Genomic DNA, 26,008 nt, shown 5'->3' on the forward strand with positions numbered 1-26,008 from the left:
CTAACCCTGATCCCCCAGTCTCTTCTATTCTCAGTGGTCAGAAATGACCCTGTTAAAAGGTGAATCAGAAGCCCTTGCACTCCACACAAATACACCCAAACCCCTTCTCACTCAGTGGAGCATCTTCTCTATCGCTCCCAGCTGTTCTGCCAACCTCAGTGCCTACCATCACTCTCTCGTTCATTCCACTTAAGCCTTCTGGCTGTTTGGTCTTGGGAGGCAGGCCCCAGGGCCTTTGCACTTGCTGTTCTGATTGGCAAGCTGTTTGTCCAAATGTTGCTCTCATTTCCACGCCTCCTTATGCTTAATTGTCACCTCCTTGCCCCTCTTTGGCACTCCAGATAGTGATCCTGTTTTCCTTATAGCATTTTCACTATCTGTTATGAAGTTTAATATTTGTTTGCTTACTCTTTGTCAGAATCTCCATCGAGAATTTGTGAGTGCTATGAGAGCACAGTTTTTGTCTTATTCCCACTGTAACCCCAGAACCTAAAACAGTGCAAGGCACACAGAAGGCCCTTAACAAACACTTGTTGAATGAATAAACGAATGCGTGTGAGAAGGGCTCTTGGTTTCTTAATCTGTCCGTGGGAATAAGCTTCTGCCTTTAAGAACTGCTGTGAAAGCAAAAGAGACACAGATGTAAAGAACAGACTTTGGACTCTGTGGGAAAAGGCGAGGGTGGGATGATTTGAGAGTATAGTATTGAAACATGTGTATTTCCATATGTGAAATAGATCACTAGCCCAGGTTCGATGCATGAGACAGGGTGCTCAGGGCTGCTGCACTGGGATGACCCTGAGGGATGGGATTAGGAGGGGGGTTCAGGATGGGGAATACATGTACACCCATGCCTGATTCATGTCAATGTATGGCAAAAACCACTATAATATTATAAAGTAATTAGCCTCCAATTAAAAAATAATAATTTTTTAAAAAAAGAACTGCTGTGAGGATTAAAAGAGATGATGCATATTAGAGGGGGAAATGCTCATAAAAAAAGCAGCCTTGATCCTTCTGATTTCTTCCAAGTGTGAGGGTTAAACCATGCTCATTCCTCACAGATTAATAGTGCCCAGGATGAGACAGGAATGTTGCCTCTCATAAAAGGATGGGTGACTAACCTTCCCAGTTTGCCTGGAACTGAGGCGCTTCTGGAACTCAGGACTTCTAGTTTTAAAACTAGGAGAGTCCCAGGGACACTGGGATGAGTTGGTCCCCCTAACAAAATGGTACATCTACAAGTCCCTCCCAGCCTGGGGCCAAAGCCTCACTTACTCGGTTTCCAGGGCAGCCAGCCGGGCCTGGAGCCGGGCTTGAGCACTGCTGAAATCAGCCACCATGGCCTGCATCTCCTTCCGGTGTTCCTGGCGCAGCATCTCCACCTCCCGGGCCCGCTGGGCTTGCTGATCCTCCTCCAGCAGCCTGGAGGGGTGGGAGTGGGGGTGGTGGGAGGAGAAGCACAGCTGGGCTTGCCCAGGCTCTAGCAACTGAACTTCTAGGGGACTGGAGTTTCTCCCCACTCTGCTGGGTGGCCTGCAGAATCTGAGGTCAGGATATGGTGGGAAGGAAACCTGGGTTCTCTGAGTTGTGTGGACCAGGATAAACCCATCTTGGGGGACACCTTCTCAGCACCTTTCACACCAGCATTCCATGAAGGACCTGACTACAAAGGGCAGCCTTCGAAGGGAAAGGTGGGAGGACAGCTCAGGAAAGGAGTCCCAGAAAAACACTCCTTTCACTTGGAGCAGGTGTGAGGCCTGGAGGCTGAGATTCTTGATCAGAATTGCCAACTGTTGGGACTCTGAGAGCTGGGAGACCTGCAGTCCAGTCTGGAAAGGCAGGGTGTGAGAGGGGCTAAGCGAACAGCATTTAGGCTACCAGTGTCCATCCATGACCTCCTCCATCACTTCCTAGTTGTGTGACCTTGGGAAAACTAGGCTTGGCTCAGTTTCTCTGTGTGACAATAGGGGCTACCTTGTAGGTTATTGGAAGGATGAACCATGTTAATCCGTGTCCAGGACAGCCTGTGGCACAAAGTATATGTTCGACCATAAACTATTAATATCACTTTTCTTAACCTTGGGATGGGGCACTAAGGGATCCACAGACCAGCCTGAAGGGCCTGACACCCTCCAAAAGTATATGCATATTTTTGTGTGAGGATACCCTTCTCCAGGAGAGGGACTGTTGCTTTCCTCATTTGGAGGAAGCTGTAACCGGAAATGATTAGGAACCCCTACTCTGGTCCAGCGTCCTTATTCCAGTGTTACACGGTGAGTCCCTCACTGAATTTAAGGTGCTCCACCTTGGCCAGGTGGGTTCATGGCTATTCCTCAGATGAGCTCAGGCCTACTTTAACTTGAATTTTATGCTGGGAACTGGGATATTCAAATAGATAAGTGCCTTCAAAGATACAAATTACCAAAGCTTGCTCAGGAAGATACAGATAATCTGAAAAGTCCTATATCCATTAACAAAATTAAAGTTGTAGTTATAAACTTTCCATCGAGGTGAAAAAAGGCTGTGAATTCAGGATGGAAAAAGGGCTATCCAACCTAGGTAAGAAAATCATAGTTATCACTACAATTTACCAAGTACCAGGGTCAGTCCGTGATAAGCATCTTCCTATATGTTTCACTGCATCTACAATAGCCCCAAAAGAGGTAGTGTTTCCTACAGTTTACAGGTAGGAGAGGTTAGCAGACTTGCCCAAGGTCACACAGCTATTAACAGGAGCACACAGCACTGTCTTTTAAACTATGCCACTGCACCATCTCCCTAAGGCTAGTTTTAAGGATATTTTGGTATTATTAAATTTGATTCCATAAATTTCCTGATCTGTAGGGAAATAGGGTAAACCCAGCATTGACCCCTCCCTCTACTTCAGGGCTTATCCTCTGCAGTTTTGAGATCTAGAATTCCTAGACTACTGATACCTTCCATGGGTCAAAGGAGTAACACCAGTGAAGTCCTGGCGTACTAGGGAGTCTTTTCTTTGGGAAGATGCCGAAGGTGTAACCTAATCTTAAATCCCAGAGGCTCACTAAGGGACAGAGGAGGGAGAGAGGGAGGGAGGGAAGCTGGGAGCCTCAGACCGACCTGCGCTGGTCGCGGAGCTGCAGCGCCTCCTGCTGGTGCTGTTCCACCTCGGCCTGCAGCCGCCTCACCACCTCCTTGAGCTGCGAGTTCTCCTCCCAGAGGCCGCATCCCTCGCTGGGTTGCAGCTCCGCTGCACTCTTCCCTTTGGGGGAGCCCGCCCTGCCCTCCTCCTGGGGAGAAAGCAGAAATAGAACTGCCATACGACCCAGCAATTCCACTCCTAGGCATAAACACCGAGGAAACAGAATTGAAAGAGACACATGTACTCCAATGTTCATTGCAGCACTGTTTCCAATAGCCAGGACGTGGAAGCAACCTAGATGTCCATCTGCAGACGAATAGATAAGAAAGCTGTGGTACATATACACAATGGAGTATTACTCAGCAATTTAAAAGAATACATTTGAATCAGTTCTAATGAGGTGGATGAAACTGGAGCCTATTATACAGAGTGAAGTAAGCCAGAAAGAAAAATACCAATACAGTATACTAACGCATATATATGGAATTTAGAAAGATGGTAATGATAACCCTGTATGCGAGACAGCAAAAGAGACACAGGTGTATAGAACAGTCTTTTGGACTCCGTGGGAGAGGGTGAGGGTGGGATGATTTGGGAGAATGGCATTGAAACATGTATATTATCATATGTGAAACGAATCGCCAGTCCAGGTTCAATGCATTATACAGGATGCTCGGGGCTGGTGCACGGGGATGACCCAGAGGGATGATATGGGGAGGGAGGTGGGAGGGGGGTTCAGAATGGGGAACACATGTACACCCGGGTTGGATTCATGTCAATGTATGGCAAAACCAATACAATATTGTAAAGTAATTAGCCTTCAATTAAAATAAATCAATTTAAAAAAAACGTTTGCAGGAGGCTCAATGGCAGACGAGGGCCACAGATGTACCGTGGCAAAGAACCAGCTTGGAGCCCAAATTCCGCACTTGATTCAGGAGCTCATGTCTAGTCTAGGAGTTTTCAGCTTTGAGAGTTGGCCAAATTTGACTCTCGAAAAGTCGAATGATGCTGGTGAGCCAAGAATGTGGCTTAAATCAAAACAAACCCAACACTCCACCTCTGTGGAGTCTATGTGTATGTGTGGGGGAGTGTCTCCTGTCTTCTTGTAAGGACTCTAATTCACTAGTTATCCCCCAAGGTTTCATTTCCAAATTCCATCATATTGGTGATTAGGGCTTCAACATGTAAATTTGGGCGACACCACAGAGGGCAGAGGAAGGGGAGACTGAATATTTGCTGAACGATAATGATCTATCACACCTCCTACCAACATTCTGGAAGAGTGAGTCTGGACAGATCTCAGCCCTGTGTCTTCTGAGAAAAGCTTCCCAGGTGATTCTGAGGCCACCACAGTTATAATCCACTGCCCCACACTTGCCGTCGCCCGTCTCTTTACCTAGGGTGCCATCCATACCCAATCATTCCTGCCTTGGTGATACCTTCTCATCTCCTTGGGGGAGAGGCAACGAGCTTTCTTTCTCTGAGAGCCAGATCCCATCTGTGTAGAGGTTACACAGAAGTGCACTGATTTGCTGAAGTGCTGTTTTTCTCTATCAGACCAGCAGGTGGAGAAAAGGAAGGAGCCATCTTCACAACTGTATACTACCTAGCACAGTATCTGGGATTCAGTAGGTGCCAAATGAATGCCTGCTGTGAAATGATGCTTGAAATGCCAAGGTTCAGACAGAAATATAAAGATCTATGTCCAACATTAAATCGGGGTACAGTTAATCCCCAATCGGTGAATGTAGCAGTTTTCAAGGCCACGCAAACATGCCTGAAGGTTTGTGTACCTGTTCCTTCCACACGAAGACCAAACAGCATTGCAGAGGGGGCATGTGTGGCCCAGACCCTGTACTTCTTGTTTCCAGCCCTGGGGTTCACCTGGTGTGGGACCCTCATGGGCACCACCTGGCATTCACATCTGCATGACCCAGAAGAGCTCGGTTAAGGTTCTGTGGGGCCACCCTTGACTAGAGGGAGAGAGAAGCTGATGGGTAAGTCCATCCCTCTCTGTCCTTGGCTGGGACAGATTTGAGAATTATTTCCTGGGGCTCTCAGAAGATCCCAGTAGATGGAACACCACTTACCTGCAGTGGTATCCACCTTGAGACTGCATCCTTATATTCTGCCTGCCCCCCCACCGCCGCCCCTTCATTCCTGCTGCCTGGAGTTGTTCCTTCTTAGAATACATTTCTTCTCTGTGTGGGAGATCACCCAGGGTCTGCTGTCTCTCTCTGAGTGTTCAGGGCTTCCCTCCAGTGAGATGTAGGTGAGGCTGGCACATTGATGACCAGGTATTGTCTCATCCACCCAGCCTGAGTTTCTATCCATAGCTCTCAGGTGAGCCTGTCACTCACTGCTGTGGGCCTATCACTGAAGCCTCCAGCCACCAGCTGTCACCATCCCACACTCCCCCTGTCCCCTACCATAGGTCCAGGTGGCTCCCACCAATCTAGAACATTTAATGGATCATATTCTGTTTTTCCTCTGCTAGACTTTACCAACTGAGCTGAATTCACTGTGATATATCAATTGTTAATAATTCTCATTCAACACAGAAATTGTCAGGTTCTCAGTACCAGCAAAATCTGGAATGAATGATCCCTGCGTTCTTCCAATCTTCAGCATGGCTGGGACACCAACTAGTTATGGCCATTTGCGTACCCTGGTGGAGACTCTACTGTGTGCAGAACTGTGTGCCAAGTGCTGGGGCTGTGGTGGACTGAGCTGGACAGACAAGACTTGTTCTAAAAGGACTCGTAGTCCATTCGAGGAAACAAGGATATCCATGTAGTGATGGGTCCCTAACAGGACAGGCAGTAGATGAGGGTGCCAGCTGAGCTGTAGTAACAGGAAGTGCTCCAGGCACTCAGAGGGTGGATAGAAGTCATGGATGTGGATGGGAGACCCTCAGCCTGGAAGGATCAGCTGAGCACTGAAAAGGGAGGAAGGGTCCCAGGCAGGGGGCAGGGCACATGCAAAGGCACTAAGGCAGGAGGGAGAGGCCACATTTAGGGCAGAGAGGGAAATGCAGCCGGTGGCTGAAGGATTTTCAACATCAGACTGGGCACTGGGAGCTTATTCTGATAGCAGCAGGGAGCCACTGAAGGCTTTACACAGAGGTGCTTTAGATGGATACCTGAGGCCCAATGTGGTGGATTGGGGAGAGATGTCTGGGTTGTTAGGGGGTCCCTGTGCTACCCAGCAAGGTAGGAATTATGGATGGGCAAGGAGGAAAATGATGGGCCAAGTCTGACCAGAAAGTTCAGAACTTTGGTGACAGAAAGGCATCCCCCACTCATGGGAGCAGGGGACATCTAGGCAGGAGTCTGTCTGGGGAGGTGTTCTTAGAAATTCTGTGCAGGTCCATGGAGTGACCCCGATGGGCTGTCTCAAGGGCCTGTCTGTCACCAGCATCCCAAGATGCTATTTCATCTGAATTTAAAATAACAGGCTGGAGAAGGAACAAGATGGCAGAGGAATAGGACGGCGAGACCACTCTCTCCCCCACAAATTCATCAAAAGAACATTTGAACGCAGAGTAAAGTCCACAAAACAACTTCTGAATGCTGGCAGAGGACGTCAGGCACCCAGAAAAGCAGCCCATTGTCTTCGAAAGGAGGTAGGAAAAAACATAAAAGATAAAAAGGGAGACAAAAGAAGTAAGGACAGAGCTCCGTCCCGGGAAGGGAGGCTTTAAAAAGAGAGAACTTTCCAAACACCAGGAAACACTCTCACTGGCGAATCTGTGGCGAGCCTTGGAAGCTCAGAGGGCCACATAACCCTCTTTTTTTTTTTAAGATTTTTTAAAAACCCACAGATTACCCGCCAAACGGTAACTCCCAGCGGAGAAGCAGCGCAGACGCCTGCATACGCCATTAGCAAGCGGGGGCTGGGCAGGGAGGAGCCGGCTGAACTGCTTAGAGAGAGGACTGGGCTTGAATGGCGCGAGAACAATTTGAGAGAACTGGGGACAGCAAAGCAGACTGTGGGATAGCTTCCCCACGAAAAGGCGGAAAACTCTAACCTACGACTCGGCCAGCCCCGCTCACAGAATAAAGGACTGAGCAGAGTGAGCCGGCTGCGGCTGGCCCATCCCCCATCCCCCGCCGAGACAGGCAGGGAGCGCAGCCAGAGCCGGAGCGGGCAACCGCGGCCCCAGAAAGGCATCTGATACAAACTGCAGGCAGGCTTGTTGCTATTCAGGACTTCTTGGGCTCGGGCCAGTCGATATCCCCCTGAGAAGGTGCGCCGGTTGTACACCCAGAAAACTGAGTGGCGGGGACTGGGGAGGTGATAAGTCACAGAGACCGCGCTCGCCAAACACCTGGTCCCCTGAGCTGCTCGGACCGGGGAAGGCACAAAACGCAGGCCCAACCAAGTCTGCGCCTTTGTGGAGTACCTGAGAACCTGAACTTGAGCCGCTCAGACCTGGGAAGTGCATACAACCCAGCGCCGGCCTCAGACAGTTCCCGGCAGAGCAACCTAGAGCCTGTGCAGTATAGACTGGGACAGCATATGGGCTGTGAGCGGGGGCAAACCCAGTGTGGCCGAGATGCTGCGAGCACTCCCCACAGACGCCAGAGATATTCGACTGCAGCGTTCCTCCCTTCCCAGAACAGGACTGAACAACTGAGCCTTAAAAAGTGTCCACCCACCCCCTAGTATCAGGACGGAAATTAGACACTGAAGAGACCAGCAAACAGAAGCTAAAACAGAGGGAACCACCTTGGAAATGACAGATAGAGACGTCTAGAGGCTACTCCAAGAATAAGACCAAAAACCAGAGGCAAGAGGCTTAAGGCCGAATCCTGAGAACACCAGAGAACTCCTGACTCCAGGGAACATTAATCGATAGGAGCTCATCAAATGTCTCCATACCTACACTAAAACCAAGCACCACCCAAGGGTCCACAAGTCCCAGAGCAAGACATACCACGCAAATTCTCCAGTAACACAGGAAACTAGCCCTGAGCTTCAATATACAGGCTGCCCAAAGTCACTCCAAACCCACTGACATCTCATAACTCATTACTGGACACTTCATTGCACTCCAAAGAGAACAAATCCAGCTGCACCCACCAGAACACCGACACAAGCTTCCATAACCAGGGAACTTTGACAAGTCACCCGTCCAACCCCACACACAGAGAGGAAACTACATAATAAACAGATCTCCACAAACGGCCAGAAGAGGGAAAGGCCACCCCAAGCAAAGCATTATAAGCAAGATGAAGAGGCAGAGAAATACCCACCAAGTAAAGGAACAAGATAAATGCCCACCAACACAAACAAAAGAGGAAGATATAGGGAATCTACCTGATAAAGAATTTCGAATTTTGGTGGTGAAAATGATTCAAAATCTTGAAAGCAAAATGGAGTTACAGATAAATAACCTGGAGAAAAGGATTGAGAAGATGGAAGAAAGGTTTAAGAAGGACTTAGAGGAAATAAAAAAGAGTCAATATACAATGAATAATGCAATAGATGAGATCAAAAACACTCTGGAGGGAACAAACAGTAGAATAACAGAGGCAGAAGACAGGATAAGAGAACTAGAAGATAGAATTGTAGAAATAAATGAAACAGAGGAAAAAAGAAAAACAAATTAAAATAAATGAGAACAATATTAGAGACCTCTGGGACAATGTTAAACGCTCCAACATTCGAATCATAGGAGTCCCAGAAGAAGAAGACAAAAAGAAAGACCATGAAAGAATACTTGAGGAGATAATAGTTGAAAACTTCCCTAAAATAGGGAAAGAAATAATCACCCAAGTCCAAGAAACCCAGAGAGTCCCCAACAGGATAAACCCAAGGCGAAATACTCCAAGACACATATTAATCAAATTAACAAAGATCAAACACAAAGAACAAATATTAAAAGCAGCAAGGGAAAAACAGCAAATAACACACAAGGGGATTCCCATAAGGATAACAGCCGATCTTTCAACAGAAACTCTTCAGGCCAGGAGGGAATGGCAAGACATACTTAAAGTGATGAAAGAAAATAACCTACAGCCCAGACTACTGTACCCAGCAAGGATCTCATTCAGATATGAAGGAGAAATCAAAAGCTTTACAGACAAGCAAAAGCTGAGAGAATTCAGCATTACCAAACCAGCTCTCCAACAAATGCTAAAGGATCTTTTCTAGACAGGAAACACAGAAAGGGTGTATAAACTCGAACCCAAGGCAATAAAGAAAATGGCTACGGGATCGTACTTATCAATAATTACCTTAAACGTAAATGGGTTGAATGCCCCAACCAAAAGACAAAGGCTGGCTGAATGGATACAAAAACAAGACCCCCATATATGTTGTCTGCAAGAGACCCACCTCAAAACGAGGGACACATACAGACTGAAAGTGAAGGGCTGGAAAAAGATATTCCATGCAAATAGAGACCAAAAGAAAGCAGGAGTAGCAATACTCATATCAGATAAAATAGACTTTAAAACAAAGGCTGTGAAAAGAGACAAAGAAGGAAACTACATAATGATCAAAGGATCAATCCAAGATGAAGATATAACAATTATAAATATTTATGCACCCAACATAGGAGCACCACAATATGTAAAACAATTACTAACAAGTATGAAAGGGGAAATTAACAATAATGCAATAATAGTGGGAGATTTTAATACCCCACTTACATCTATGGATAGATCAACTAAACAGAAAATTAACAAGGAAACACAAACTTTAAATGATACAATAGACCAGTTAGACCTAATAGATATCTATAGGACATTTCACCCCAAAACAATGAATTTCACCTTTTTCTCAAGTGCACACGGAACCTTTTCCAGGATAGATCACATCCTGGGCCATAAATCTAGCCTTGGTAAATTCAAAAAAGTTGAAATCATTCCATGCATCTTTTCTGACCACAATGCAGTAAGATTAGATCTCAATTACGGGAGAAAAACTATTAAAAATATCAACATATGGAGGCTGAACAACACGCTGCTGAATAATGAACAAATCATAGAAGAAATCAAAAGAGAAATCAAAATATGCATAGAAATGAATGAAAATGAAAACACAACAACCCAAAACCTCTGGGACACTGTAAAAGCAGTGCTAAGGGGGAAGTTCATAGCAATACAGGCACACATCAAGAAACAAGAAAAAAGTCAACTAAATAACCTAACTCTACATCTAAAGCAACTAGAAAAGGAAGAAATGAAGAACCCCAGGGTCAGTAGAAGGAAAGAAATCGTAAAAATTAGGGCAGAGGTAAATGCAAAAGAAACAAAAGAGACCATAGCAAAAATCAACAAAGCCAAAAGCTGGTTCTTTGAGAAGGTAAATAAAATTGACAAACCACTAGCCAGACTTATCAAGAAACAAAGGGAGAAGAACCAAATCAATAAAATTAGAAATGAAAATGGAGAGATCACAACTGACAACACAGAAATACAAAGGATTATTAGAGAATACTATCAGCAATTATATGGCAATAAAATGAATAACCTGGAAGAAATGGACAAATTCCTAGAAAAGTACAACTTTCCAAAACTGAACCAGGAAGAAATAGAAAATCTGAACAGACCCATCACAAGCACGGAACTAGAGGCTGTAATCAAGAATCTTCCAGCAAACAAAAGCCCAGGTCCAGACGGCTTCACAGCTGAATTCTACCAAAAATTTAGAGAAGAGCTAACACCTATTCTACTCAAACTCTTCCAGAAAATTGCTGAGGAAGGGAAACTTCCAAACTCATTCTATGAGGCCACCATCACCCTAATCCCAAAACCTGGTAAAGACCCCACAAAAAAAGAAAACTACAGGCCAATATCACTGATGAACATAGATGCAAAAATCCTTAACAAAATTCTAGCAATCAGAATCCAACAACATGTTAAGAAGATCATACATCATGACCAAGTGGGCTTTATCCCAGGAATGCAAGGAGTCTTCAATATCCGCAAATCAATCAACGTAATACACCACATTAACAAACTGAAAAATATGATTATCTCAATAGATGCAGAGAAAGCCTTCGACAAAATTCAACATCCATTTATGATAAAAACCCTCCAGAAAGTGGGAATAGAAGGGACATACCTCAACATAATAAAAGCTATATATGACAAACCCACAGCAAACATTATCCTCAATGGTGAAAAACTGAAAGAATTTCCCCTAAAGTCAGGAACAAGACAAGGGTGCTCGCTCTCACCACTACTATTCAACATAATTCTGGAAGTTTTGGCCACAGCAATCAGAGCAGAAAAAGACATAAAAGGAATCCAAATTGGAAAAGAAGAAGTAAAACTTTCACTGTTCGCTGATGACATGATCCTCTACACAGAAAACCCTAGAGACTCTACCAGAAAACTACTAGAGCTAATCAATGATTACAGTAACGTTGCAGGATATAAAATCAACACACAGAAATCCCTTGCATTCCTATACACTAATAATGAGAAAATAGAAAGAGAAATTAAGGAAACTATTCCATTCACTGTTGCAACGAAAAGAATTAAATACTTAGGAATATATCTACCTAAGGAAACAAAAGACTTATACATAGAAAACTATAAAACACTACTGAAATCAATTAAAGAGGACACTAATAGATGGAGAAATATACCATGTTCATGGATTGGAAGAATAAATATTGTGAAAATGAGTATACTACCCAAAGTAATTTATACATTCAATGCAATCCCTATCAAGCTACCAACGATATTTTTCACAGAACTAGAACAAATAATCTCACAATTTATATGGAAACACAAAAAACCTCGAATAGCCAAAGCAATCTTGAGGAAGAAAAATGGAACTGGGGGAATTAACCTGCCAGACTTCAGGCTCTACTACAAAGCCACAATCATCAAGACAGTATGGTACTGGCATAAAGACAGAAATATAGATCAATGGAACAAAATAGAAAGCCCAGAGATAAATCCACGCACCTATGGACACCTCATCTTTGACAAAGGAGGCAAGAATATAAAATGGAGAAAAGACAGTCTCTTTAACAAGTGGTGCTGGGAAAACTGGTCAGCCACTTGTAAAAGAATGAAACTAGAACACTTCCTAACACCATACACCAAAATAAACTCAAAATGGATTAGAGAGCTAAATGTAAGACCAGAAACTATAAAACTCCTAGAGGAGAACGTAGGCAAAACACTCTCCGACATAAATCACAGCAGGATCCTCCATAACCCACCTCCCAGAATATTGGAAATAAAAGTAAAAATAAACAAATGGGACCTAATTAAAATCAAAAGCTTCTGCACAGCAAAGGAAACTATAAGTAAGGTGAAAAGACAGCCTTCAGAATGGGAGAAAATAATAGCAAATGAAGCAACGGATAAAGGATTAATCTCCAAAATATACAAGCAGCTCCTGCAGCTCAATTCCAGAAAAATAAATAACCAATCAAAAAATGGGCCAAAGAACTAAACAGACATTTCTCCAAAGAAGACATAAAGATGGCTAACAAACACATGAAAAAATGCTCAACATCCCTCATAATCAGAGAGATGCAAATCAAAACCACAATGAGATACCATTTCACACCAGTCAGAATGGCTGCTATCCAAAAGTCTACATGCAATAAATGCTGGAGAGGATGTGGAGACAAAGGAACCCTCTTACACTGTTGGTGGGAATGCAAACTAGTACAGCCACTATGGAGAACAGTGTGGAGATTCCTCAAAAAACTGGAAATAGAACTGCCATATGATCCAGCAATCGCACTCCTGGGCATACACACCGAGGAAACCAGAATTGAAAGAGACACATGTACTCCAATGTTCATTGCAGCACTGTTTATAATAGCCAGGACATGGAAGCAACCTAGATGTCCATCTGCAGACGAATGGATAAGAAAGCTTTGGTACATATACACAATGGAGTATTACTCAGCCATTAAAAAGAATACATTTGAATCAGTTTTAATGAGGTGGATGAAACTGGAGCCTATTATACAGAGTGAAATAAGCCAGAAAGAAAAACACCAATACAGTATACTAACGCATATATATGGAATTTAGAAAGATGCAAATGATAACCCTGTATACGGGACAGAAAAGAGACACAGATGTATAGAACAGTCTTTGGGACTCTATGGGAGAGGGTGAGGGTGGGATGATTTGGGAGAATGGCATTGAAACACGTATGTTGTCATATGTGAAACGAATCACTAGTTCAGGGTCAATGCATGTTATAGGATGCTCGGGGCTGGCATGCGGGGATGATCCAGAGGGAGGAAAAAGGGAGGAGGGAGGTGGGAGGGGGGTTCAGGAGGGGGAACTTATGTAAACCCGGGGCGAATTCATGTCAATGTATGGCAAAACCAACCAATATAATATTGTAAAATAATTTGTCTCCAATAAAAAATAAATTAATTACCAAAAAAAACAAAAAATAACAGGCTGTACTTAAAACTTGTTTTTACTTTCCAGAGATGGGAGCCTGCAGGCTCATGAAGTATCCCTCAGGCCTGCGGAAGGAGAGGGGGTGAAAGAGCACTTGGACCCTCTCCCTGTGCTGCTCCAAGAAGGGTGTGGGCAGGGCAGGGGTGCTGACCTCTGAAGTCCCAGCATGGTCCTCGCTGTGCCCTGGACACTGGGTGATGGCCTGCCGTCTGCCCATGCTGTCCAGGGCCCTCAGCTCAGTCTGCAGCACCTCCAAGTCCTTCTGGTGCTCAGAGCAGGCAGCCCGCTGCTCTGCCAGCTCCTGCCTCAGGGACTCTGCAAAAGGAAGAGCAGTGGAAGGTCAGGGGCACACTGAGGCCAAAGTCTGGGGTTGGCTAGGGTAGGGAGCAGCTGTAGGTGTTGGTTCAAGTTCCCCAAACTTACCTGTTTCGAGAGAACAGCATTAACTGTTGCTGGTTGGTTAGAATGGGGGGTGGGACAGCCTGAATCCAGAGCTGAACCCTGAGGCAACACTTGGCCTCAGCACCAAGACGGAAAATTAAGAACAGGGAATTAGCACATGACCCAGTGGCCTCTCCTTGAAGTACAGGTCTCAAACTGGAAATGTTGACATATATTTATGCTAATTCTCAAGAAGACAAACAATCACAGGTTCTCCTTCTCATGGATGTAAGTTCCTAGCTGGACTGTGGACAGCAGGGAGGGGATGGCATATCATCCCAACAGAGTCATTATGAAAACCAGAATCATCCAGGAGAAATGTACATGCCCTCCTTAACTCAGGGACCAGTACAACCAGGAAGTACAATTTCTCCTCTGAGGATTGTGGGTGATTTCTGATAGTGTGACACTTCCCAGCATGATCAAAAGGCAAATAAAATAATCATTTCAAAAAGAACATTTTCTGATGGAGTAGACAGTATTCAGTGAGTTATTAATTTTTAAAGAGAATATGATTTTCAAGTGCTAGTAAATTTGATACTTTATTTTCCATTATGGACTTTTGAGACTTTATATTTTAGTTATTGCAAATTACTTTTGAAACATTGTTCCAATAATCCCAGAAGCCATAAGATACATAGTACAGGACCTAGTATAGAGCAAGTGCTCAACATATATTTGTAAAATAAATAAAAGATGTTTAGAGTGAAAATTAATGATACTATGAAAGTGTCCCAGTTGTAAAAGGTTTCCCACAAGTTTACTATGCTTCCCTGAAAGGACAGTATTTAAACACATATAAAAGTTTAATTATTCTGATGCTATTCTGTTGAAAAATGTATTTCATCATCTTCCTTCTCCTCTAGGATTTTAATAGAGTGATTTCTATAGCTTAAACACAACGCAAGTTTTGAAATCCTTGATCACAAAAATACGTGTAATAAAACCCTTTAGCAAAGCACGAACTGCAGAGGGTTCATTCGTTACCTGCCCCCTTTCCTCATAGTTTCTCACCATCCATTCATTTACCCATCTGCACCGCCACCCACCACCATTCAACCAGCATGTCTAGGTGCCCGCCCCAGGGTGTCAGGTGATCTGGCGGACACTCCCCTTCATGCTCCTCACACGGTGGCCGACACCGCATGTCAGGTGGGTCTCACAGGTGATGGGAAGGGAGCAACCTGGACCAGAAGTCCTAGTAGCACCCTGTGGTGTTCTGTGCTCCCACCCACCCAATGCCACCCACAAAGCCCACGGTTTGCTATCATTATTACAGAGTCCACAAAGCCCTTTCTCCCTGGGACTTGTGCTGAGCACGCCAGTCTGTCCCCAGGGTCTCTCTGGAATCTTTCATCCAGGTAAGGACCAGGCTGCTGTGGGGTCAGAGAGGCCAGGAACGGGGCAGCAAAGATGGTTGCTGTGGGGTGTTGGACTCTTCAGGGGTGTCCAACCTGACCTCAGTCTGGGAAGTCTGGTTCCTGAGAAGTGTGGTACAACCTGGGTTTTATCTTGTATAATGTGTCTTCTTAAGAGGCCGAAATTTTGGCATTTCCCACGTGGCCACCTCCATTCCAGGGTAGCTGCTAACTGGGAAATCTGTGGGACTCTTTCTCTCCTTCATCTGGAAACATGCAGGGCTGATGTGCTGACATGCAGTGAGCAGGTCATACTGTCTAATGAAATCAAGCAGCAAGTAGATCTTATTCACTATGGAGGTAAAGAAAATACTCTTCCGAAAATTCTCTTAAGGAGAGCGCTGTATGGGTTTGCAGAACTATTTTAAAAGGTCTATATGGTCTTTAATGCTAGACATGAAATAAGGAGAACATGTGTCTCGCTCTTGAAAGTGAGAAAGAAGATGAGAGTAAAGGAGAAAATGAGGGAGAGAGATAATCTACAAAAACACACCCCCTTAGAGTCAGTCATGCAAAGGTGGAATATTCAGCAGTAATGACTAAACATTTATACAGCTTTTACCAGGCGCTATTCTAAGCACTTCCCATGTATATACTCATGTAATTGTAATAACAGTCCAATGAAGGGGATACTATTATTATTCCCATTTTACAGATGAGCAACTAAGTCACAGAGCAATTAAGCAACTTGCCTGAGGTCACACAGCTACTGCACATTGAATGGAGTCAGGCTTCAAGCCCAGGTAATCTGACTTTGAAGCTCTTTACCGCCTCTGGAAACTTCCAGAATGCTTTGTGTGACAAGTTTTTGCTGTGAAAACTGAAGAGGACGTGAGCTTCCTGCTGAGAATGTGAAGGCAGGGAAAGAAACAGAGGTACACCCGGAATCCTGGGGGCTTAAGTTCCCAGATTTACAGAAATCTTTAGAAATGAGAGTTTGAGGCTATCTCATGAAACTCTCACGAAGGCTGAGATCTCGCTAAGGCTCAGTAATGATGATGAAGATGATGATAATATTATCTGCACTAACTGGGCTCATTTATATGCTAAGCATTTTATATTTAATATCTAAGCAAATCCATACAACACTTCTATGATAGAGAGACAAGTGCAACTTAACTTCCTAGAAAAGGAAAACGAGGCTGTGTGTGACCTGATACACATCTCGCAGCTGGTTGGTGGCAGAGCCAGGACAGTCACCCTGGTCCTTACCCCCCCACCCCGCTGCCCAACCCCTGATGGGCGCACAGCTGATGCATACCTAACAGCAGTGCCTGCTGAGCCTGCATCCTCTCCAATTCCCCTTGGAGCTCTTGCCGGGCCTTTTCCTCCAAGGCCTGCAGCTCCAGCCGGTGAGCCTGGCGCTGGATCTGGAGGCTGTGGCTGGATTCCTTCTTCAAGCGTTCTTCTGTGGCCTGTGGGCACAAGTGGGGGGAAGGAGGCATGAAAGTGGGCACAGAGTGGGAGACCTGTCCCCTTTGCCTAATTCTTCCTTGTTGTTGGGGGCTTCCCTGAGCACATGCCACTCCCTGATGGAGGGCTTATCGGGCTACAGTGACTGTTCCCCTACTTATCTGGAATGACAGTAAGGACCCGTGGCCACTGCAGCCATTTTGTGCCGTGTGAACCTAACTGGTTCACAGCTGACTGGACCAGAGTGGACAGCTGTTCAAAACTGGAACAATCATTGGGAATTTGGTGTTAGGAGGTGGGGGAAAGAGACAGACACTAACTAGGAAAAGCAAGAAAACAGGTTCTTCTCTAGGGCCTTTAGAAGGGACACAGCCCTGTCAACACCTTGATTTTAGGACTTCTGACTTCCAGCACTGTCAGATAATAAATCTGTGTTGTGCTCAGCCACCAAGTTTGTGGTAATTTTGCTACAGCAGCAACAAGAAACTAATAGTTTCTATTACTTTTGCAACAAAGAGTTCCAGTTAACACATCCCACTTTTCAGGTGAGGAAACTGAGGCTGAGAGAGCTGAATTAGCTTTCCCAAAGTCACACCGAAAAGATACAGGATTAGGAGGAAACAAGCTCAGAAAAGTAAAGTGCCCTAACTGCAAACCAGTAATGGTGGGTGCAGGATTGTAACCCATGGGTGACAGTATCCAAGGCCCAAGCCCTTCCCACCCCCTCAAGTAACCTCCAGGAACAATGAGAAATGGGACTGCATCAAATGCATGAGGCTCCCATTAGGGAAGAGCAGAGGAGGCAGCTCCCAGAAGGCAGCAGCATCTTTGCTTTGCTGCTGCTGCTGCTACTCCCCAGCAAATGGGGAGAAACAGTCTTATTCCATACTATCATGGGAAACTCAGTCATCCCCTGGTGAGTTTATCTAGACACAAAAGTCTTACACTTTTCAAACTCTCTGATACTTTCTCCTTCTTGCACTTGCTGCAAGGCTCAGAGCTCTCCGACTGGTGACATTTTAATCCCAAGAAAATGTGAATGGAGAGACTGAAGCAAAGGTTTGCAAAAGATGGAGCCAATCTCTTTTTAGGTCAGCCTTGCCTGCCTTCTGGCTCAGAAGTCCTTGGCAGTGAGGATCATGCAACATTTAGTGGCCAGATTTTATATCAAGTCAGACATTCATCCCTGGCAAATTGCTCCAGCTTTTTGTTTGCCCTGGGGCTTCTCTGGTGGTTCAGATAGTAAAGAATCTGCCTGCAATGCAGGAGACCCAGGTTCAATTCCTGTGTCAGGAAGATCCCCTGGCGAAGAGAATGGCTACCCATTCCAGTATTCTTGCCTGGAGAATCCCATGGACAGAGGAGCCTGGTGGGCTACAGTCTGTGGGGTTGCTGTTAGTCATGTATTGCTTTAAGCACTTCTGGTGACTCTCTTTTGATGTTCTCAGTGGTTCTGTACGGTACACGTGACTAGCCTCACTTTATGAATAGGGAACATGAGGCACAACGAAGCCTAAGCTCCCTTTCCTTGTAGGTGGCAGACCCAGGATTTGAACCCAGGCATCTCACTCTCAATCACTATCCTATATTAGCAATGATCATATGTCTACCATCTCCAATGAGAATTTCAAACACTTTGGTCTCATTCTGGAACCACCCCAAGTAGACTGGAGCCAGCAATGAAGACCCCATGAATCTGGTTCCATAGATGCTAGGGACTGGGGCTTAGAACTGTGGGTCATCCCAATGGACAGAGCACACTCCCCCGTCTCCCACCACAGGCCTCTATGCTTCCTCTGCCTCCTGCAAGGGATTGAGGCCTTTGGCCTGGAGGGGTAAAGCTCAAGCCAACACAAAGGCCAGAATGGCCCAGCATGACCCAGCAGTGAATAACGTGGGGAACTTGGCAGCCTTAGCTCTTGCAGACTGAAAGCAAAGCTTGAGAAAGATTTAAGAGAATAAAAGGAAAAAAGGAATTCACAAATTCTGAACACCTACTAAGTGTCAAGCAGTCCATATGCATTATCTCATTTCTTTTTTTATATTTTTATCTGGGCAATGCACGAACACAGTATAAAGAGCCAAATACCGCCTTTTAAAAATGAAAACTAGCACCTCCCAGCCCTCTTTCTTCTTCTCTCTGCATCCTGTCTACTGGAGGTAGCCACTGGAACTCTTTTAGTTCTTTCTTCTGATATTTACCACCAATAACAAGACAGTATCTCCATTCTGCTTTACCTTGATTATTTTAGAAATTACGAATCGTCTTTCTATTGTGGTAGATGAAGATTTTGGCCTCATACATTTCTCTTCCATTGCTCAAATATTGTTATATTTCTTTTTTAAATACAGTGAAATATATTCAATATTTCCTTCTTGTGAGTAGATGCCATTTACTGCTGAGCTAAATAAATCATAATTATTAAAATCTACCTTGGATTTCCCTGGTGGTCCAGTAGTTGAGAATCCACCTGCCAATGCAGGGGATGTGGGCTCAATCCCTGGTCTGGGATGATTCCACATGCCTCAGGGCAACTAATCACGTGTACCACCCCTACTGAAGCCTGTGTGCTCTAGAGCCTGTGCTTGGCAGGAAGAGAAGCCACCGCAATGAGAAGTCTGCACCACAACTAGAGAGCAGCCCCCACTGCAACTAGAGAAGGCCCGCATGCACCAAACAAGACCCAGCACTGCCAAAAGTAAATACATGAAAAACCTATCTGATCCAAAGTTTTGTTTTTCCTTGCATTAATAACTGCTGTGTCTTATTTTTACTTTTTGGATTTTTTGGCCAAGTCTTCCTACAACCTCTAAAAGCTTTGTAAAATACGTTCACTACAACTTTTCACATGGTCAGATTGATCAGAGAAGCCATCAAGCCTATTTTTCCATGGAGGCATCTCTTCTGGAGCCCTCCATCCTCGTGCTCCAGTCTAGGCTCTGTTAGTGGCACAGCCAGGCTCCTGAAACCTTTCTCCTGTGCTAGATTCCCTGTATGCTGCTGCTGCTGCTAAGTCACTTCAGTCGTGTCCGACTCTGTGTGACGCCATAGACGGCCTCCTACCAGGCTCCCCCGTCCCTGGGATTCTCCAGGCAAGAACACTGGAGTGGGTTGCCATTTCCTTCTCCAGTGCATGAAAGTGAAAAGTGAAAGTGAAGTCGCTCAGTCGTGTCTGACTCTTAGCGACCTCATGGACTGCAGCCTACCAGGCTCCTCCGTCCATGGGATTTTCCAGGCAAGAGTACTGGAGTGGGGTGCCATTGCCTTCTCCGCCCTGTATGCTAGATCTCTTTTATTCCCTCTTTTTTGATATGTTCCTTTGTTTTGGTGGAATATTCCTCAAGGAACTTCTTGAGGAAAAGTGTATGGAAGATGCCAAAAGAACTCTGAAGGGTGTTCTGAGGCTGAGTGAGACCGTCCAAGAAAGGGAAACCTTGGAATGGGGAGCCCTTCCCTAGTCTGGGATACAGACCTTGTTGGAGAAAGTTGGTGGTAGTTCACTGATGGAGATGGCTGGATTGCCCAGGACAGAGTCAAGCAGGAGCAACCCTCCACCTGTGCAGGTGAACCAAGGTGGGCAGGTGCCCGGAGGGAATGGGGGCACCAGGGCAGGTGTTAGGGCTGCCGGAGCAGACAGTGTTTGCTTTTTGAGGGTTGCAAGAAACAAACTTCTGGGGTACAGGCAACAGCAGGCAATGGATAGGAACTCAGAGAGAGGCAGGGTCAGCAAGTGTGAGGATGGAGTCTCTGGTGTCCACATCACAAGGCCACAGGAAGGTAGTCACTGCGTCTGGACCAGAGCTGTCGGATTACTGTGAGGTCACTGGGGCAGAGTATCATCAACGTCCTCACACACCCAGGACACTGTTCAGGTGTGCAGTGGAAGCCAGAAATAGAGCAAACATGCACCTTCAAGAACCAGGGAGGGAAGCCTCCTTCCTCCTGCAGGGTGCCTCCAGCGCCCTCTACTGACAAAGCTTAACATTGTGTTCTGTAAAGGAGGAGAAATGCTTCAAGAATACAGATCATTATTACAAGTAGGTTCAGTTCAGTTCAGTTCAGTCACTCAGTCGTGTCCGACTCTCCGCGACCCCATGAATTACAGCACGCCAGGCCTCCCTGTCCATCACCAACTCCCGGAGTTCACTCAAACTCATGTCCACAGAGTCGGTGATGCCATCCAGCCATGTCATTCTCCGTCGTCCCCTTCTCCTCCCGCCCCCAACCTTTCCCAGCATCAGACTCTTTTCCAGTGAGTCAACTCGTCGCATGAGGTGGCCAAAGTATTGCAGTTTCAGCTTTAGCATCAGTCCTTCCAATGAACACCCAGGATTGATCTCCTCTAGAATGGACTGGTTGGATCTCCTTGCAGTACAAGGGACTCTCAAGAGTCTTCTCCAACACCACAGTTCTAAAGCATCAAATTACAAGTAGGTATTGAAAGGTAAATTGAGAACTGAGAGGCATAAACTGATAACAGAAGGTAATTTTCCTAATATTTCATGTGTCTTATATTTATATTCAGTTCTCACCCTTTTTAATGGTTTTAATTGAATTTCTCAGAACTGCTTCATTATCTTCTAGCTTCCCTGTTGCTGCTGAGATGTTTGATGATATTTGAATTCAAGTACTTTGAGTCTGGTATCAATTTTTCCCTTTGGGAGCTCTTAGAATTTCTTTTGCAGGATATTGCCCAAGTCATGAAAGAGAAGATGGTCTTCTGATATAAAAGTCATGTGCAGATGACCAGAAGTTCAACAGACCTGAGTCTGTCTGAATCCTTGTCTTGCCTCTTACTAGCTGTGTGACCCTGAGCAAATTGCCAACTCTCTCTGAGCCTTTTTCCTCATCCAGAAAAAGGGAATATGATAATAATGACCTTGTAAGATGAATATGGGGACTGCAGATATTGTACGAGAGGCTCCCCCCAAAATGCTGAGCAGGTGCTCACACAGCAAGAGCTCAGTAGTAGTTAGTGTACATCATCGTTAACACCTTTACCTTGACTTCCTGATTTTTAGCCTTCTCAAGCATGCAGAGAGCTCGCTTGTGGGCAGCCTCAAGCTGGGCTTTCGCTGCCTGATTCTGCTGGACCGTCTCCTGGAGCTCATGCTGCAGCTGTTCCCGCTCGTGGTCTGAAAGCTGCTTGAGCTCCCGCAGATCCTCCCTGTAGTTTGTGGCACACTGCTCCAGGGCCTGCTGCATCTGTGAGACCTGCCCACCAGGGCATCCAACCTCAGGCTGGGACCCTCACCCTGCCTGGGATTTTCTTTAAACCTCAAAGCTCTCTGAACATCTCCACAGCCCACATGAGCCTCCTCTACCCACGGGAATGCTGAGGCAGGTAGAAGCTGCAAGCTTGAAGGACCTGGGGACAGCTGGCCCTCTTAGGGGCTCCTCAGCTAGAGCCATGGATACCAGGGAACTGAGAAGAAGGGCTGGGGTGTGTGCCATCCAAGAGAAATCAAGAGGGGACCAGAAAACCCTCCAGAGATCTATACAGCAGCCTCCCTTGGGTGCCCCACATGCCCAAATCTCCCTTTCTTATAGAAGCTTTCCCTGACAATCCTATTTGGTATTATACCCACCCCTCATGACCAGACAGCCACTCAATCTTCTTTATTCTGCTCAATCTTTTCATTTTCCTTAAGCCCTTAACATCTTCTAATATTATAAGTGCTTATTTTTTACGTCTAGTGTTTATTGTCAGTGTCCACCTCCTCTGCTAAAATACAAGCCCTGTAATTCAGGAGTTTTGTCTGGTTTGTTCACTGATAATATACAAGCACCTAGAAGTGTCCCTGGCTCATAGCAGGTACTCATGAGCCACAGCAGGTGTTAAATGAATAAATGAACAGAACCAAGAAGCCCACCTTGCCCTGGACCTGGACTACCCTCCCCAGCTTGGACAAGAATTGGGCCCCGCATGCATTTCCAAGGTTGTCTGTGAGAATAAGGGAGAGGCAGGGTCTCACTCAGCATGAGGGTGTATCCCCACCAAGGCCATCCTTCTACCTGGGCTTGCAATCTGGCCTTCTGGCTCTGCCACTCCTCCTGCAGACGCTGGATTTCTGGTGCCTTCTCCTTTGGCAAAGAGCCCAATGGAGCCTGCAGGTCACCTCCCTCCTTGATGGGCGCTTCGATCCTTTGAAGATATGGAGGTCAAAATCACAAAAGATCCCCGCTTAGAAATGACATGGTCACCCTGCTAACATCCCAGCCACTCGGGCTGGGGGGAGGGAGCTCCGATGGCACGAATGGAATGAGAGACATCTCTCCTGGATTTGAAAAAGCTATTTGACATACAATTCTAAGTGCTCTTGCACTTGGGAGACTGTCAATTCAGCTGGAATCGCTGGATATCTGTTTCAGTGGGTACTTAATAAATGATGATCAATTATCAGAATGACTGAGAGCTTAGAGTTACTTATATGGGGTCCCTGGAAGCTTCAAAAGAAGAGGTCTCTGCAGTCTAATTTCACAACTTTTCATGAATGTGGAAAAAACAAAAAATGATGTTCTACTTGAATACAGTACTTTATACTTTTCAAAGCACATATGGCTTTAACTGGCTGTTCCCAGGTTTATAAAGGAGGATTATAAATACACAGGAGGATTATAAATAGGCTTTCTGTGTATGGAGCAGGGGCAAGACAATGCATTCATATTGGGGATAGGGCCTTAACAGGAATTTGAGGGGGACATGGGGCAGCACAATTCAGCCCATAACAGTGTCTTTATACTTAAATCTCTCTCTTGCAGATAGCACGTAGTAAATGCCCTGCCTTTTGATCCTCTCTGGCAATCTCTTTCTTTTAAATGATGTCTCTGTTTCATTTACATGATCAGTATTGAAATGATTGGGTTTAAATCCACATCTTATTTGTTTTCTAATTGCCCAATTCCTTTTCTTATCACTCTTCCGTTCTTTTTCTATCTTCCTACTTGACATTTTATGATTCCATTTTAGTTCTTTTATTGGATTTGTTAAGCTTTTCTTTGTATTAATGTTTAATGTTGCTCTATAGATGACAACTTGTATCCTTAACTTATCACAACCTACTTAGAGTTAACATTGTACCTCTTCATATAAAATATAAATTCCTTCAGTTCAGTTCAGTTCAGTCGCTCAGTCGTGTCCGACTCTCCGCGACCCCATGAATCACAGCACGCCAGGCCTCCCTGTCCATCACCAACTCCCGGAGTTCACTCAAACTCATGTCCACAGAGTCGGTGATGCCATCCAGCCATCTCATTCTCCGTCGTCCCCTTCTTCTCCCGCCCCCAACCTTTCCCAGCATCAGAGTCTTTTCCAGTGAGTCAACTCGTCGCATGAGGTGGCCAAAGTATTGCAGTTTCAGCTTTAGCATCAGTCCCTCCAATGAACACCCAGGATTGATCTCCTTTAGAATGGACTGGTTGGATCTCCTTGCAGTATTAGGGACTCTCAAGAGTCTTCTCCAACACCACAGTTCAAAAGCATCGATTCTTCGGCAATCAGCCTTCTTCACAGTCCAACTCTCACATCCATACATGACCACGGGAAAAACCATTGCCTTGACTAGACGGACCTTGGTTGGCAAAGTAATGTCTCTGCTTTTTAATATACTATCAAGGTTGGTCATAACTTTCCTTCCAAGGAGTAAGCGTCTTTTAATTTCATGGCTGCAATCAGCATCTGCAGTGATTTTGGAGCCCCCAAAAATAAAGTCTGACACTGTTTCCACTGTTTTTCCATCTATTTCCCATGAAGTGATGGGACCAGATGCCATGATCTTTGTTTTCTGAATGTTGAGCTTCAAGCCAACCTTTTCACTCTCCTCTTTCACTTTCATCAACAATACTATAATTCCATTAATCCCCGTTCTTTGTATTAGTGGTCATATATTATTCAACTATATGCATTGTGAACTTCATAATATACTGCTTAATTATTAAGCAGATATGTCTTTTAAAGAAATTAAAGAGAAAGAAAAAGCAGTAGTTTTTTGTATTTACCTATACACTGAGTGACTGAACTGATACATTTACCATTTCTGATGCTCTCCATTTTCTCCTGTAGATCCAACTTTAAAATTGCTGTAATTTCCTTTCAGTTTAATAAATTCCATTGCTGTTTATCATACTGCAGCTTAACTGGTGAAGTAAGCTTTTATATACCTGAAAATGTTCTATTTCATTCTCATTTTTGAAGGATATTTTCACTGGATTTAAAATTAGGATTTTACAGGGTTTTTTTTTTTTTTTCCATTTATAACCTTAATGATATTGCTTCATTTTCTGCCTTTCATCAGAAAATGAGCCTAGAAGGTTGATGAGAAGTCAGTTGTCATTAGTATTCATGAAAAGCCAACTGTCTCCTGTATGTAATTTGTCTTTTTAAAAACCTGACTTCTTGTAAGATTTGGGGGGATATATTTTGTTTTCAGCAGATTTTCTATGATGTATCTAGGCATTGTTATTTTCAGATTTATTCTGTGGGGAGTTCACTGAGCTTCTTGAATATGTAAATTGGTGTCCCACATCAAATTGGGGGAATTTTTGGTCATTTTTTCCAAATATTTTTTCCTGCTCCATTTTCTATCTCTTTTTACATCTGGGCTCCAAATACATGCATGTTAGACTATTTGATATTGTCCCATAAGTCACTAAAAATCTTCTCATTTAAAAAAAATTTCTCCCCTCATTCTTTGGATAAGACGGTTTCTACTAAATCTATCTTCAAGCGACAAACTTCTTCTGTGATTTTAATTTGCTGTTAAGTACATCTAATGAGGTTTTCATTGTGGATATTGTACTTTACAGCTTTAGAATTTCCATTGCTTCAAGGTTTCCATTTCTCTGCAGAAATTCCCTATTTGTTCACTCATTATAACAATCCTTTCCCTGAACACAGCTCATATAATTGCTTTCAAGTCTTTGTCTGCTAATTCCAATATCTAGGTCATTTTAGGTTTTATTAGCTGATTTTTTTCTTGATTATAAGTCATACTGTTCTGCTTCCTTGCATGTCTTATAATGTTTTCATCAAATGCTCAATACCATGGATAATACAATACTAGGAGTCTATATTATGAATTCCTTTCAAAAGTGTTTAGTTTTGTTATGACAGCCAGTTAAATTACTCAAGGCTCTTTCTGAACTTTTTATGCCTGGATTTGTCTTTTGTTAGAGCATGTATAGTTCAACATTGTCCTTTGTTCTA

General features: G+C 44.6%; 1 protein-coding gene across 2 annotated transcripts in view; it reads right to left on the bottom strand.

Moving 5' to 3' along the window:
* FAM184B (family with sequence similarity 184 member B) overlaps positions 1 to 26,008 on the bottom strand; it is a 133,517-nt gene that overhangs the window by 6,523 nt on the left and 100,986 nt on the right. Inside the window, exons 9-14 of one of the 2 annotated variants that reach the window (XM_055434004.2) lie at positions 22,819 to 22,948; positions 21,805 to 22,017; positions 16,651 to 16,804; positions 13,682 to 13,845; positions 3,103 to 3,272; positions 1,279 to 1,425 (exon numbers count right to left, since the gene is read on the bottom strand). In XM_055434004.2, the coding sequence (XP_055289979.2) occupies positions 1,279 to 1,425; positions 3,103 to 3,272; positions 13,682 to 13,845; positions 16,651 to 16,804; positions 21,805 to 22,017; positions 22,819 to 22,948 (978 nt within the window). The remainder of the gene's footprint in view (positions 1 to 1,278; positions 1,426 to 3,102; positions 3,273 to 13,681; positions 13,846 to 16,650; positions 16,805 to 21,804; positions 22,018 to 22,818; positions 22,949 to 26,008) is intronic. The other variant, XM_088836249.1, reaches the window with a different exon arrangement.

Source organism: Moschus berezovskii, chromosome 5 (assembly GCF_049115385.1).
Source record: "Moschus berezovskii isolate FMDL1 chromosome 5, NW_MosBer_1.0, whole genome shotgun sequence".
Taxonomy (NCBI): domain Eukaryota; kingdom Metazoa; phylum Chordata; class Mammalia; order Artiodactyla; family Moschidae; genus Moschus; species Moschus berezovskii.